Raw genomic sequence first — 17322 nt, 5'->3', positions numbered from 1 at the left:
ATAACCAGAAAAGCAAATTAACAAAGGTTTTATTATATTAAGCTTAACTTATCACCTTGGCAATCTGTTACCTCATGTGGCCTGTCACTTACTTCTGTAACCACCACTCTTTTGGACTAATTGAGCGGGTGATCTTTGGTTGTTGGAGCAGATGTACACTGCATCAAACTGTTTCTGCACTGTAGACAAGTGTGCTGGCAGCTGTACTGAAATGTTTAATTTATAGAGGTGTGTCAATATAGGTGTGTGTTCTTGAGACTGAATTGAATAAGAATTATATATTGCCAGAAGTGAAATGAACATCTGTAAATGCAGTAGAACATCGTTGAGGCCATTATATACAGTTTCGTGGTGCCAGCGTTGGCGATCAAGAACCAGGGTGTCTACCAACCGGGAAAACCGGGAATTCTCAAGGATTTTGAATATTCTGGAAATACTCAGGGAAAACTCGGGGAATTTGTGCTTCTATCAGGAAAAATTAGCTGTCATTTTATTGAAAGGGAATGAAAGTCGCAGTAATGCTGGCTCGCGTAACAGAGAGGGATCGTAACGAATCGTCTTTTGACACCCTGTCATCAGCTAGAGGAGTTCCCAGTGTACAGCCAATGGCCGACTTTCCGGATGCTCGACGCCTCCGCGGCACCACCACGTACCCCATAGAGTCAATGTCTAAGAAGGTCTGAAATTTCGAACGCAAGAGCCCTTCGCCATCCGATTTTCTAGACTTTTCCACAGGTCCGAAACGGCATTAATCAAAGCCACCACTGCCGCCGTTTTGATTACCTCGCCACCGTGGTAAATGCTAGGCCTAGCTGCTTCAACGTTCGCTATTAAACTTCTTGCCGATCGGCGCCATGTTTTTCATCGATAGAATTCACCAGTGTAAGCAATGGTTCTGACTGTCTTTGTGGTCCTCACGATTGGCTTCGAAGCTCGGAAAGTGCAGCATGTTGCATAATGCCGGTATCCAAAAGTCAGCTTCGCCTCAATACAGAATTGTTACGCAGTGAAGCATAAAAAGCGTGATAGGGGCAATTGTCACGGGACATAGTATCTATTCCTTAATTATACACGCGTCTATCCGCCATCTCCTGTCACAGTACAATCACTGATATGCCTAATAAGTGTGCTGGTAGGCCTTTTCGGATGTGCCTGTGGCGATTTGAGCCTTTAATGGCAGTAAAAGACATGCGTTCATTTTTTCGGACTGCCCGATTTTACGGATGTTTTCGCGGCCCTTAGGGAGTCCGAATAATCGGACGTTGACTGTACAGCGGACGAAGAGGATGTTTCAAATGGTTCGTGGGGTGAACGCGCGGGGAAAGGACGACGAGAACCGAAAGTGCCTGCGCATTGAGGAATGAACGGGAAAGGAAACCTGCCGCCGCTTCTTTCAAGGAGCTTGAGCTGAAAAAACAAAGTGTTGGCTTATGCCAGAATGCAGGTGTCCCTCATTCAAACCGAAATTAACTCTTTAAAGCAGTGAAATGCAGCACTGACACATTGTGCGCGGGCTGAGAGTATGTCAGGACAGCTAAGGTTTATACACCAGCTGTTGAGAATCTCATTTGTGACAAAGTTCGGGAGCATCAATGAGCTTGCTATAAATTGATAAACATAGCTCATATCACCTTCAGTCATGGCATCCACATTTGTAGACATGGCGTATTTTTGCCATTTCTGTGCAGTGGTATCAAGTAATAGACCAAAACATTAAGCTTACAGCAAATCCTGATAATCTAATTTACTTCCATTTTGCTTCTGAGTGATATGTATCATTACAGAGTATCGTTTTGATGAAGGCACTATACCATGTTTTACGTTACGCTTGATGTGGGGCATGTCGGCAGCAACCTTGAAATATATATATATTTTTCTTTCTTGAAATGCTTGAGGCAAATGAATAACTTGGGCATGTAATTCGACCTTGGGATTTAATCCTTTTTATGAAGAAACGTAGCATGACTGACTTTACAATATTCAAATATTTAGTTACTCCGTAATTATAATGACTCATTATGAAACGCTCTGTCATTCTATCACCTTGATTTGCTTTCAGTGGAGTCTCAAGCAGTGGAGTTCGGCATTGTTTGTGTGGACGGCTGCATGCAAGGGTCGCGCGGGGTGGTCAAAAGAGACGCGTGGTTCGACACCAAGACGGCGGCGATTTATAGCCATCGGGGGTGGGGGACCCGCGGTCTACGAAGAGCGCGTAGGCGGGGTGACTGTGTGTCAGGCTTCCGCCAGTCGGTTCGTGGAAGCAGTGCCCTGGCCTTGAAGTCAACCCCTCGTCACTGAACCGCACCATGCGGAAACATTCGCAAACTGTCCAGATGCCCCAACGGAGTGTGGAAGTGCCTTCTTCGGGGAAGTGTGTCTTTTGCGAGGGTGTGAGACAAAAGGGGACTTGTTGCACTGCAAAGGATTTGTGGCAACGGCCTGGACGTATTGGAACTCCCGATAGTGTCACCTTGGAGCTCCGTTGTGTGCACACTGCGCGCACCGCAGTGTGATTAGACGAATGATGGGGTGAGGGGGTTGCTGGGGATGCATTTTAGGTACGTGCGGGGCCATTGGAGAGGATTTGGTGGAGATTCTGCTAAGAAAGAAGACCAAAATTTTAACCTTTGATTCGTAGTTTGATGTCCGTGTTAATGCTTTCCATTCTATCGCTTGCATATTCTATCTTAATAAACAGTTAACTCCATTGCAATCAGCGTCACTGGCTTGCCTACTGTAATGTGACTTCACGACATCCACAACATCTTCAAGTTTCCCTCACTGACATCGAGGCGAACATCAACTCAAGCACAACCTATGTTTCATACATATGTATCGACAGTCTATCGTAATTCGTTCGAAAACCTTTGTTTATATATGCATCTCCTATTTATTCATATTTGAGAATGTTCCACTAGACATGCACTGTGTTTTACCACTTCTTTCAAAGATATTTTATTTGCTGTGCAGTTTACTAACCCCTCGCTTCAGATTATTTTTAATAAAATAAATTATACTCCTTGCTGTTAAAACTGGATTAGGTCGTTTTTTAGCATGCTTACTAGAGAGTGACAGCATCGTGCGACCTACTGTCAGCCTGTCTTGACGTAAAACAATGTTCTGTGTCACTCAGGGAATTCTTCAAAGGCACTCAGGGGAAACCTGGAAAACTCAGGGGATTTGGAAATGTCAACTTGGTAGGAACCCTGAGAACACAGACACACACAAAAAGATCCAATACATTTATGCTTCTTTTTTATCAGTAAAGCATTTACAGTCAAACCTCATTATAATGAAGTTGTACTTGCAGTGAAAAACTTTGTTAAATTGGGAGCTTTGTTAATTCAAGGTTTTAAAGCTTCAGCAGTAAAATCAACTTCATAAATTCCCAAAACATTCCTGGTTGATAGTGTCTTGTTAGTAAGCACTTATAAACAAACTGCTAGAAGGTCGTGCCATAAAGGCATGGTTATGAGCGCAAGCACGTGCAGTGCAGATTGCGCCGAGTGCAATGCATCAATGTGGCTCACAACATCCGAGATACGCAAGTGTTGCATCGCGCAATGTCGTAAATCTTGGACTGCGAATGCCTGCAGCTGCCGTCTACAAATTAAAAACAAGTGTAAAAGGATGTGGATTTTCATCCTGACCAAATAAAAAAAAGAAAAGTCACACTTTCGCCAGAAAGGTAATGGTGATAGCAGAGAGACAACTACATGAAGCAGTGCTCATATTTTTTTCAGTGTTGGGCATGTTCAGGTAAACATTAGCAGATCTCACTCAATGAACATGAACTCGCTGTCATAATGCCGTATCTTGGAAACTTGAGATTATGCAACCGCCATCACTAGATGCACGGGAACCCAATGCGCATAAAGGCACCAACCGTCTCAGCTCACCCTTTTCACTTGCTGTGGAGGGAGCACCTCCAAAATACAGCGCATGGTTAACACCTAGATATGCCCAAGCAGGACATGCACATGCCAGGAGGAGAGGGCAGCTAGGCGCGTGTTCCTGCCTCCCCCAGACTTCCCCGAGTGTGTGCCTGGTCAAGTTACCGTATGTTCCCTTCATCTCCCTTGCTTAGAAGGAATCGTGAGCTCTTGTATTTCTCTGAGTGCTGTCAGCTGTCCCATGACCCGGGGTCTAAAGGTGTTTATCAGCATGACAAATGAAGCAGCGGTGTTTTCTGCCTACCACATTATCCCTGGTGCATGCATTTTGACAGTGTTTTTGCTACTGAAACTTCTCATGGGCGGAAGAGCGCTTGAAATAAGTTTTGCCTCAGCTACATATACAGTTTTTTGCTAGATTTACTAGTCATACAGGCTCCAAGTACATTATAAAATATGAAGACGCCAAATAAACAGAAAACGGGACAGGACAGGGTTTTCCTCTCTTGTGTGTGTCTGTTTATTTGGCGTCTTCATATTTTATAATGAATAGCTACCAACTAGCCCAACAAGAAGTGCTTAAGATATATTCCAAGTACATGCTTGAAATTGCTGAAAACTTTGTTAAATTAAAACTGGGTCACGAAAGTACTTCATTCACTTGTTAATGTGTTGTTAATGTGTTAATTAACACTAATTAATGTGGTAATGTGTTAGTGTTAATTAATGTTAACACTAATTAATGTGTTAATGTGTTGTTTTCAGTGGAACTAAGATTTGCAACTAAGAGTTGAGTCTTAAAAATTTTGAGTGACTTCGGATCGTATGTTTTCCGACTTAGTACATTTTTCCATCTGTTTCTTTCCAACACTTATAAACGAGATTCTGCTGTACAGCTAACCGCAAAAGTTTGCGAGACCTATAATGCGTGGTGGAGGGACACAGAACTGCATTGCTGCGCCGTCCACTGTCACAGAGCATGGTGCAGAGGCTCCCGGCCCTTCTGTGCCAGGTGTGCCGTGCTCAGCATTGACAAGGTGCCGCATGACGGCAGACGGCGCAGCAATGCAGTTGTGCATTGCTCCACCATGCATTGCTGTTCCCACAAACTTTTGCGGCTGATTGTACATAGTATTGCATTCTGGCTTCAATTTCATGTTTGATGCACAGTCGACAACGTAAAGTATTTGAAAACTATTTGTCAATAGTGGCTATTCGATTTGCTGATATTCGGTTCATTATTCAATTGTTTCCAATACATATATATGCACACACCTTTTAATTATTACCCTGAGCAACGTTTGGTAAATAACATGCCAAATGTTAGGATAAACAATCTGAACCCCTTCAGATGTTCTGGTGCACACGCCAAGGTAATGCCTTGAATGAGGTAATGCCTTGAATGAGTTTAAAATGTATAGTGCATACATTTGAGGCACTTCTGATTGGGCGTGTATACACTCAACGACCCTATTCTTCAGACATGCCTGATAATTTGGATGCCTTTGCAGCATTGAATAGGATAGAATAGAATATACCATATTTACTCGCATAATGATCGCACTTTTTTGTCAGAAAAATCGCCGCAAATCCAGGGGTGCGATCATTATGCAGGTTAAATTTCCCGGGAAAGGAAAAAAAATTTTCGCCCCGCGTTTGTTGCGGCTCGGGGGTGCGGGATACCAAAACAAAAATGGCGGCCGACGTAGCAAGCCGAACGCGATTTTTTTCTTTTCTCGTGAGTACATTACGTGCATTGAAACAGTTTCTTCCGTATCAGTAATAAATTATATTGTTAATGTTGGCAAGTTTGCGGCAATAACGTAGCCATGTCCACTTTGAGGGGACAGAAACGGATGGGCGTGCGTAGCTGCCAGTGACATAGAAACACATGGCCAGCATGCTGCGGAAGCTGCGGCATCTGTCTTCACTACTATCCTAATACGGCACGTTTCCATAAGGGTGGGCGAATATCTTAGCTGTGTTACAAGCGTTGGCATATGAATAGGGTACACTTTTAACGTATCAATGTAAACATGGCTACTATCGTTGCCGCTCGCGATTTCTTGCGTGCCCACGAGTGCAGATGAGAAGAAACGAAAGACGCCTTTTTTGTTGTTGACCACAACCATTATAAAGCCTACACATAATAAAGACAACTTTGGCTGTACCTCTTTTTGTCATGGAAGTGCGGAAAGTGATGAAAGTAATAAAATGAGGCATCTACTTAAGAATGTTTGGTGCATCCAGACCGTTTGGTTTGTCTTGAAGAGTTGTTTGCATACGACAGATGGTAAGCGTGATCATTATTAGCTAGACTTGGCACACAACATATCGTTGCGGCAAGTTCAGGGTGCAAACATTACGCAGGAAATTAAAGAAATTGAATTTTGACGACAAAATTCAGGGGTGCGATCATTATGTGAGTAAATACAGTAAATACAGTGAAACATCGTTAAAAGTAGTTGACCAGAGCTCGGAAAAAGTACGTACTAAACGGTACTACACTCGAACCCGGCTATGTCGAACTCGCAAAAAACGCCTATCAGTTCGATATAGAGCATAATTCGATATAAGCCTGATAAATAATTGGATTCATAAAAGCACATGCCATTTATAAAATCACTTTATTGATGAAACTAGCTTAGCTTCGCTCGAAATAGTCCAGTATTTTCTTCTGCTGGGACAATTTTGCTACCTGCGATGCACGCACTTCTCCACATTGTCTAAGGAGTTGGTGCAGCTGAGGCCGCAACCTTTCGCATTTGCACAGAAGCACCAGACTAGTGCGAGCGCACGAATCACTTCGGAGGAAGTGGGCAAAGGACCGTCGTTGCTTTCCTTATTGTGCCCACTTTTACTTGTGCTCGGTACGACATCGGCAATGTAGTCTTCATTTTTGGGATCTCCTGTAGTCGCAACACCATCATTTGCACTCATTAACTCGTCCACCGTTGATTCGTCAACAGCTTCCGGAAGTTCTGACAGCTCGCTCCAAACTGCGGCAACACCGGCAACGGCTTCATCGCATTCATCAGAATTTACTGTCATCACCCAGCATGCGGAAGCTGGCACAGCTGAAGCAATTTCAGATAAACCACTCGTACACGGCTGTGCGTACGCGTCGGGCGCCGCGAACACCGGGTCGCGAGTTAGGCCGCTTTAACCCTAATCTCCCCCTTATTCTTCAAGATCGTGCTGAGAGTGCACCTCGGAATCTTGCACGCTGCGGGGACACCCGACTTCTCATCGTATTCGACCCGATTTATGATTTAGAGCTTCACGACGAAAGGCGAATTCTGCCGCTTCATCATGGCAACACTGCCGGAGAAGGCCCACAAGGCCCGTACACAATGAACCAGAAAAGCAGCGAGACAAGACGCACTTTCGCCATCTTGCACAACGAGGGCACAAGCGCCTCTGATTGGCTGTCTGAGCAAGCGCTGCGGGCAGACCAGGATCATTTTTTTGCAGGAGGGTATCGACGGCTCGTCTGAGGGAGTGCAGTCACGGTAGAGAGAGCGGTTGGATGGAGCCACGCCACCGGGCTTCCCCACTACCGCGAGGGAAAGCCAACTTCTGGGGGCACTTTCCGCCGCTTGACGTTCGATATATCGGGAGTCATTGCTATTTTTGTTCAATGTAAGCGTAATATTTGCTATATATACTCATTGTAACTATACTTTTACCAGAAATTGTTCGGTATATAGAATAATTCGATGTAAACGGGTTCGATATAGTCAGGTTCGACAGTACTGCTTAACTGAAATAGCATGAAATCGGCCACTTACTGTTAAAAACGGAACTTAGAGAGAGTGCGATGAAAGGGTGAAAACATGCAGTATTTATTCCATGACCTCCTCTATAAAGTATATAGGAGGTCGTGATTTATTCACTTCACGCAACAAAAGTCTCATTATTTTCGTTTGATGCCGTGGCGGCCTAGCAGTGAGCCAGCTTTTCAGCCAGCCCCTTCTTCTTGGGAAACACTCGCATGGCAGATTCCTCATTGACGTTGCATATTATCTGTGCAAGGGTGCGGCAGTGCTACAGATGTCGCAGGGCGCTTTTTTAATTGTGGGTTGCTGTTCTCGTTGCGACGATTGTATCCATGCAACTTATGTAAAGAGCAACTTCTGCCACTGTTGGGCCTGAATCGCCCGTGCTGTTGCTTTTCCTGTCGTCCTCATCACTGTCGTTAGGCGACACTTCGGCAACAGAGGCAATGATGGCAAAAAGGCGAACCTCATAGCCGACATTTTTTTCGTGGTCTCAACAGCGCTGCCGAGCTTCTCCGCATTCCACACAACATAGTCTACGGTAGATCCCTGTCGCATGCCAGCGCCGACTTCTTCATGCCAAGTTCGATGGCACGAACGATGTTCAATTTTCTATGCTGAGCACCCGGTGTTTTTTTTATCCGAGCTTCGTCATGATGCCAGTCCTTGCTTGCACAACGCCGAAATGATGTTGATGTGGCTTCACACACGAATGCACAGGGCACTTGGAGGCTGTTGCTCCAATCTCTGAGGCTTGTTGTTCTGATGGGCCGCCCGATGGCAATGATGCACCGCTGTGATTGCACGACGAAAAGTGTAAACACTATGTAACCGAGCAATAAGCTGGCACAGTTTAACGAGGTTTTAATATATATATATATATATATATATATATCTAAAAAAAGAATTCTTGTAGTGGGTTGAAATCATCTATTACTTTCTGACAGCAATAAAAAAAATACATTAAGCAAGTTCCATAAGTTTCTTGGTGTTTTCCTGGTGCTCTGCCCGCAAAAGATAGTTATTGCTTTTATATATGACTAGTGGAGTTCAGGCATGGATTTGGGGATCAAAAAAACAACCAAAGCATTCAGCATTCATAATCTCGGCAATCTGTCCTGCTGCTGTGGGTTATCTGTCCTGCTGTGGCAATCCTTCAATGATACTTAAGAGTTAAACAAATGCATTGAAATTGAATTTTCATGCAGATTCCCAGCCACAGCCGCAGCTTTCTAACGAAGGTGGAATGCAAAAATGCTCATTTATCGTGCTTTGGCTATATGTCAGATTAGACTGGAGCTTACCACTATGTCATCTTTCATCCCATGTGCAGTTTTGGAGCGTTAAACCTAGCACTTCTAGAAATTAAATTTTGAGCAGTAAAAATAACACCTGAAGAGATTAGAGTATTCTTGCAGCTGCGACAATTGCACTAAACTGTGCGGAAAGGCAAACTCTGCTATATCCTGCTACATTTCAGCAACATATGAGAAATCTACACCAACCCTGTGCTGAAAGTATTGCTCTCTCTTTCAAAACATGGAACTAACTCCTCAAGCACTGTTTTTCTACATCTTCGAAAGCAGCATGGCTTGGAGCAGTGGCTGTATTACAGTAAACTCTCAGTTGTACGAACGTCGGTTTATCGAATATTTCAGAATAACGAACTTTTTAAAAATCCCCGGCAGTTTTCTTATAGATTCTATGCAAAAACATTTCACTTCAACGAATTTCGGAACAGTCAATATTTCAGTTAAACGAACTCGCTCAGAGGACCAAGGCTTATTTTTACGATCAGAACAGATGCCCGCCCTCATCAAACCGCCGCTCCAGCGGCAATGTAACGTCGCTGGCGCTACAGCACCCCTGGGGCAAAGCGGTGGCACGAAAAATAAAAGCCAACGAGGCATGGCCTCCGAGATCGGCCGCACAAAACGAGCAAGCATGTAATCTCGGAGGCAATGAACAAAGTAACATCGCTGACGCTTACAATGCCACCAGAGCAAAGCGGCGATCTGTCACACCACAAACCACGTGGTGTGTCTTTTTTTCCGACCGGCTAGTCGTGGCATGGTCGTCGTCTCTTTCTGTCGAAGAAGACGAAGAGGCAACTGCCAAGCCAGTTTCAAGGCCTATAACTCTAGCTGAGGTTGTAGGGTACATTGGAAAGTTGAAAGACTTTGTGTCTCAACAGCAAGCTGGGCCAGAAGAAGTGTACAAAAACATTGACTCTTTGGACAGTTTTGTTACTTCCTGTGCTTTAAAAGTACAAGTGCAGAAGAAGATTAGATTTTTTTTCTAAGTGAGAAAGGCAGCATTATAACTGTTATGAATCTTGTATTTGTTGATATGTACAAATTCCATTTCACACATCTTCAACATTATGGATGCCATGCCTTTTGCTCCATGAATTGCACTTTCAAACTTTTGACTCTGTATGCCATGTTTTGACTCTGTACGCCATGTCTTATGTTGGTCTAGTGAATATTCAGTTTAGTGAACTTTCATTTCAGTGAACTATTTCCTTCGGTCCTTTGAAGTTCACTCAAGTGAGAGTTCACTGTCGCTCTGTGCTGGAACAAGCCAATCCTCTTGAATTAAGCCTGGATTGTACCGCTGTTTCTTCTGTAAGCTGTTGTTTATATTGAATACCTTCCGCCCTGCTACCTGCGGGTTGCAATGGGACAGCGTCATGTTTCAAGAGGCAGTGAGTGATTGCACTAATGCCAAGGCAGACCCTGCACTCCTCTCCTGTATGGCCAATGTGAAATGGTGACTAACATTTTGGATGCCATACGGTGTCTTGCTCGATTTTTCGAACCTAATGTGCATGTCACAGACATGGTGGCTGTAACGAAAATTGCCTCCATTCAATTTGTCTATCGACCATTTTCGTTGGCGAGGTGATTTCGCTGCTTTAAAATCTTAATGCCATATGGCCGCTACTAAGATTTTGATCGACTGTGCACCAAAATGGTACTTTTTCCACTGGATACTGACGAAGCGCCACTAGTAAGGCCTAGATGCATGGTACGGCCATAACAAAAATTCACTGCCAGCCAATGTGCTGGTGGGCAGCAAGCCGTCATGGCAAAATGGCTTTCAATATGTTCGGACCAGTAAACTGCTTCAGTGACTGGCGTCCAGAAGCAGAGGTTGGGTTCGAGGGCAATATGCCCGCAACTACTGCGAATGCTTTCATAAGGTTTGTTTTTTGTGCTTATTGGATGGAAGCGGTGAAAGCTCGCATGTAGGCAGAGAGCTTCAAATTAAATTTGTCCATCACAGCCTGAGCTGGTAGTGCTGCTTGAGGCAGTGATGCTTTGCGATGCTGTGTGATGCACTAAATTAACTTATGGGGTTTTATGTGCCAAAACTACAATCTTATTATGAGGCACACTGTAGTGGGGGACTCTGGATTAATTTTGACCACTTGGGGTTCTTTAACATGCACCTAAGTATAAATACACGGGTGCGTTTGCATTTTGCCCATCGAAATGCGGCCTCTGTGGCAGGAATTTGGTTCTGCGACCTTGTCCTTAGCAGCACAGCACCAAAGCTTCAGTATTAAGCGACCATGGCAGGTCACCATGCGATGCACATCAAGCTGCGCAACGAGCGAAAGCAAAAAAAATCTACACAGTGTCAGCAATCGCAGCATTTTAAAGGGGCCCTGAACCACTTTTTATCGAATGGGAGAAAGGCATTTGAAGGGAAAATTGGCTGTTCCAGAAATACTTTGCTGCAAAAAAGTACTTCAGTGCGTTCAGCAGAAGCGGAATAATTGGCAATCAAACACTACCTCCGCTCTGCTCCCGTTCTTTCTTGAATGCCTTGCACTGCAAAGGCTATGGCACAGTGAGGCGTGCCCACAATGCTCTGCCTTCTAAGTGTCACCGTGGCACGAAGTTCAAATTTCATTTTGGTTGTTAACGTAGACACCGCCTTTGGTGCCTATGACACACTAAGCGTAAGCCAAACACAGTTGCCCTCAGCGAGCCACAGTGCGCTTAGCCAGTGGACTTGTGGTGGCACCCCCGCGGTGGCCGCAGTATCTACGCCGTGTAGCCGACCGCAGCTTGATCTCGGCTATTGGCAGTAGCAGCCATCTAAGGGAATGATGAAGTAGTGTGTCTGATGACGAAACAGTAGTGTGTCTAGAAGAGTGATGACAGGGCCTTCTGTTGAAAAGAGAGTGATTGAGAGAAAGGTGAGTTGGGCGATGTGCTTGTGAGCTCCACGCACCACGTACAGCAGCAAAACTTCGCTGAGACGTTCACAGCAGCGTATGCTACCTGCAGACTACGTTATTTTCCAAGCTAGAGTGGTTGTTCAGGGCCCCTTTGAGTAGACAGTATATTAGTGAAGCCCAGGACAAGGCAAAAATTAAGTAAACTTTTCATACTCTTGGCGTTGGAAAAAAGCATTAAAAAAAGTTTTGCAGCTAAAGTTCATGTTCTTGGAAATCTGAAAAAGAAAAAATAGGTCGGCAACTGTTTTTATCATCCAGCCTGACACTCAGTAGGCTAGCTCCACATTCATTTTTGTGTTTGGACTGAGGTTACAAACCAGCAACCACTTACTGCTTTCTCATGACTTGCCCACTGTTAAAATCTCCATAAACTATAGTGTGCGATTGGTTTCGGTAACCTGCTCTGAAAGGCTGCTTTACTGCTCTAAAATGTAATTTTGGCAACTGAGGTTTTTAGTGCATGAAAAGGGACGAAAGACAGTGGCGAAACGAGGACACAGCGTTTCGCCACTGTCTTTCGTCCCTTTTCGTGCGCTAAAAACCTCAGTTATGGAATACCAACAAGCCCTAACCTACGCTCTTTCAAGTTATATTTTTGGCAGCTCCAGGAGCTGCTCTGCAATGGCATAGGCCATTAGCATCACTTCTCTTGGCAGGTCATCTTGTATGGGCAGTCAGGGACACTGGTCAGCTGCTATGGTTCTTTTGCAGGAACTGACCGAGGAAAAGGAGGAGCAATTGCTGTTCAACGGTGAGGTGCCTCCCCTGTTGCCAGTGCAGTCTACTGCAGCGGCCCTATGTACCACCACAGCCTCTTCGACATGTACTTCATCGACCTCGACGCATTCCATCACATCAACTTCTTCTACCGCCTCATCATCGCAACATTCCACATGTACCACAACTTCTGCTACGTGCCCCTCGAACTCTGCGCGCTCGGGACCCAACAGGGGCTCGATGGGGAGTAGGGGCAGGGGTGGCAATCGTTCCAGGCCACCGTGCGTGCACCACAACAGCCGGGGCAGGCCCTTCGCTCGCAGGGAGCATCCTCAACAAGGTGCTCTTCTTTTATTGCAATATAGGTGAACACCACGCACTTTGGAAGTATATAACATTATATGGGCTGATCTCAAAGGCAGTGTAATATAACTGAAGTATCCCAGATCGCTAGTTGTCACAACAAAAAGAATGAGATAAACTGGCACTTGACGCCAGACATTTCAAAAAGCGTCTTTGGCATGAGAAGCATAGATAAAGACATTTGTGACTAATGGTGGGATCGAACGTCTGGCTCCCAGCACAGCAGCCCGATGCTCTAACCCTTAGGCCTAGAGCATCGGGCTGCTGTGCTGGGAGCCAGACGTTCGATCCCGCCATTAGTCACAAATTTCTTTATAGCATTATAGACGAACCTCACCCACTTTGTAGTTACAATAAAACCTTGTTCATATGTACCTGCATGAAACATAATAATGGCTAAAATGTAGTTAAGACAAATCCCAGACCCAGTCCTTATGGAGCCTAATGTATTGGCTGACCACTTAAGCCACGGTGGCTCATTGTATGACTACCGGGTAGTGCGTACCACAATCACTTTTTGTCGCGTAAAGGTTGACTCTTTCGTTACCGCTAGGAACGTACTCAATTTCAGTGCTTGTACAGTTTGCCATTTTATTTCAAGATGTAGTGGTTGCAACATATACTGCAATTCATAAAATTATAACCTGATCACTTGTTTTGAAAGGATGTATAGCAGAAATAATTAGGGGTGTGCGAATACCGAGTAGTGTATTTCCAATTGAATATCCAATCAAATCAAAGAACAAAAGCAAAATATTGAATCAAATATAAGAAAATTTAAAACAAACTTTTATTTAAAACAAACTTTTATGGTTACAAATTTTGTGCAAGTATGTTGCTGCACACACTCAAGGGGCTACTCACATTATGTAACAAGAATGTAGCTAGCTATCAGCAGCTTAGGTACCCTGGAATCGAAATGTATCGTAGCATACAACCATTTCACAGCCTGGCACAATCACTGTCGGTCTTATCATTGGAAACTATTCTACTTGGGGGCGATTTTAATATGCCTGAAGTTGTATGGCGTGACTGCTATCCTGTAGTGACAAGCGCCTCGGCACTTAACTTGGCCTTCATTGAACTAACATGTAACAATGAACTTGCTCAGTTTGTAAATTTCCCTACGTGTTACGGTTCAGCTTAGGAGAGTACATTGGACTTGTTGTTTAGCAACAATGATGATTTCGTTGAAGCAGTTACGGCAGCACCGGGAATAAGTGATCATGAGGTCTTAAAGGGACACTAAAGGTTACCAGAAACTCAAGTTAAAGTGGTAGAGCAATGTTCTAGAACGTCTAAGGCGTCAATATAATCGCGAACAGAGCTTTAGTAACCGAGAAATTGAGGTAAATGCATGACACGATTTGAGACCCCCCAGCGACATTCCGGTACTAGCCCGATGACGAAAGGACTCCTCATAATTTTTGTTACTAATACTCAACTACTCGTATTAAAAATATCATTTCATTCGATTATAAGACGGAAAAAAATGCTACTTGTCTACGTCTATTCGATTCTAAGAAAAAATAACATTTTGACGTTACCCTTCAGTAATATGGGTGTTCGAAAGGTTTCGTTTTCGCTCAACCCTGCGCGCTCGACTCTGCGCCGCACACGCTTTGGAGTTTCAGTAGTTTCGTTATCGCGTCGTGCTGTGAGGGTTCTGCTGGCTCGCGAAACTTTCATTTGGAACAAGCAGCGAGAATGCCACGTCCATGTGATGTCGTGGGAAGCCCTCGTTGCTTTCCCGCTCCGGAGAGCCGGTGTCGAGGCCGCCGTCGTAGTACGCAACGACGCCGGCAGTGCGAGCCCTCAGCAGCAGGTCGCGCTCGTCGGTGCTCAAATCGCCGAAGTTGAGCCCACCATCGCGAGCCAATCTGTCGGTGTCAGGGTCCATTGCGACGAACGTCGAAGTTTGCTTCATAGAATGAAGTACCAGCTTATGGGCGTCTTGCGCTGGAGTATGAGGTATAATAGCGGCGGTTGGCGGCGGTGCGGGAAACGACATCTGGGTCGTGCCAGCTTGGGTCGTATTGAGCCCTGGCTGTGGTGAAGCACGTTTCTAGGCCGAGTTTTGCGTCGATTCGCACATTCTTATGCCCTGTTGCGAGTGCGAAAAGGCTCGTCGCTTCTCATAGACCACGCCGACCACGCTGCGAGCTCGCCGCAGCCTATAGTTTAACGAAAACGAACTCTCCGTGTGCCGTGGGACGTAATGTGGGACGTAATTCGTTTCTCCTTCCGCTAGCCACCATACTCCCGCTTTTGCTCTGCTGTCGGCTCTGTCTTGGCTCTGTCTCTGGCCGCGCGTTCGCGTTTTGCGCAGAAAAGCCGTAGCGCCGTCTGCGGACGCCGTTCTACTCACCGATGGCACAACGTCACTATGAGACCATGATGTCAGTACTCCTCGATCGGAGGGCGGGCGATTTGAACTGCGCTAGAGGTACGCGGACGCTTCAGAACGCATTTTCTCTTAAAATAAGTCTCTCCTTGGCACGAAACAAGCGTTTCGAGGTTTCTGTGATGGTATTTCAACAGTCCACGTTGACTTAATAGTAACCTTTAGTGTCCCTTTAAATGCAACAATAGTGTGCAAGAAGTTACAGGTTAGCAAGAATTGCCCGAGAAAGATTTTTGTGTATGAACAGGGGAATTATAATGCCATAGACGAAGAGTTACACTTATTCCTGCCAGTATTGCTGGAATACAGCAGTCAGTACAGCATAGGCTCTGTTCAGAGACAAAATCCTGTCTTTGGTCGCTAAATACATTCCCTCAAGATTGATATCATTTAGATGTAAAATGGATAAACCTTGGATTAACAAAGAACTGCGTTTGTCAATAAGAAAGAAGGCCGGAGTATACAAGGCATTCAAGATAGCACCAAGTCAGAACTTATATGACAAGCTTAGAACTCTAACTAAAAACTTGAAAGAAGAATTAAAGGCAGCAAAAAGAACATATTTGTCGTTGCTAGCTGATAAAATAAGATCTAATCCTGAGGAGCTATGGTGATATGTCAAAAGTAACAGAAAAGACAATGTTGGCGTTCCAGCTCTCCGGCATGAAAGTGGTATGTTAACTGATGTCACAAAAAAAGCTGATTGCTTTAACGAATGTTTTCACTCCGTCTTCACAGCATGTCATCATACTCCGATACCTGAATTACACGAACAATTATCTCAAATGCATGACATCTTTTTAAATGAGGCTGGAATTAGGGCTCTGTTGTGCCACATTAATCCTCATTCTGCTCATGGTCCGGATGGTATATCAAGTCACGTCGTGAAGTGCTGTTCCCACAGCATTGCTCCTATCTTGGTTGAATTATTTACCAAGTCAGTAAATTCTCAAAAATTACCTAGTGACTGGAAAATGGCCAATGTGACTCCTATATTTAAAAGTGGTCATCGTGATTTGGCAAGCAATTACAGACTGGTGTCTTTGACATCTGTTTGTTGTAAAACACTAGAACATGTTATTTACTCTGGTCTTATTAAGCATCTTCATGACCATGATTTTTCATCCCGACCCAGCATGAATTTCGCATGGGATTATCCTGTACCACTCAACTTACTGAATTCATACATGACGTTGCACTCGGCTTTAACAATAGTACAGAGATAGATGCTATTTTTATTGATTTTCGAAAGGCGTTTGATGTAGTTCTGCATGACTTACTTTTGCACAAACTATCATTTCTTGGCCTCCCCGATTCACTTGACGGTTTTCTTAAAGATTATTTGTACAAACAGCAGCAAAAAGCAGTTCTGAATGGTGCAACGTCGAGAACGGTTAATATTTTATCAGGTCAGGGGTCGGTCCTTGGGCCGTTGTTGTTTCTGATTTTTATCAATGATTTAAGTGAAGGCTGTGTTTCAAATATCAGACTGTATGTAGATGATTGCGTTGTGTACCATCCTGTGTCAGGTGCCAAACATACGAGTGTGTTGAAGTTTGATCTCGAAAAAATTTGTTCCTGGTGTGCTAAATGTATTTGAACGTAGCAAAGTGTTATCATGTTCAATTTACGAACAAAAAGAAAAAGGTGTCTAGTTCATACTCTCTAAATAATGTTTTAGTGCAATGCGTTGACGAAGTCAAGTACCTGTGCGTCACTTTAACTGCGGGATTAGACTGGACATCCCACATTGACACAACAAGCGCTAAAGCGTGTCACCTTTTGCACCTTTTCCAGCGGAACTTCAAGTGTGCGCCAAAACCATTGAAGGAAGCTTTGTATCTTACAAATATTAGGCCGGTGTTAGAATACACTTGCGCAGCATGGGACCCCTTCACAAAGTTCTTGAAGATA

The 17322-nt window shown here is 44.4% G+C and overlaps 1 protein-coding gene across 7 annotated transcripts in view; it reads left to right on the top strand.

The window, feature by feature from the left end:
* LOC142582386 (uncharacterized) overlaps positions 1–17322 on the top strand; it is an 85015-nt gene that overhangs the window by 10314 nt on the left and 57379 nt on the right. For all 7 annotated transcript variants that reach the window (XM_075692047.1, XM_075692045.1, XM_075692044.1 and 4 more), the window contains exon 4: positions 12636–12981. In XM_075692047.1, the coding sequence (XP_075548162.1) occupies positions 12636–12981 (346 nt within the window). The remainder of the gene's footprint in view (positions 1–12635; positions 12982–17322) is intronic.

This window comes from Dermacentor variabilis, chromosome 5, assembly GCF_050947875.1.
Source record: "Dermacentor variabilis isolate Ectoservices chromosome 5, ASM5094787v1, whole genome shotgun sequence".
Taxonomy (NCBI): domain Eukaryota; kingdom Metazoa; phylum Arthropoda; class Arachnida; order Ixodida; family Ixodidae; genus Dermacentor; species Dermacentor variabilis.
Note: the sequence above shows the minus strand (reverse complement) of the source record. Positions and strands in the feature narration are given on the sequence as shown.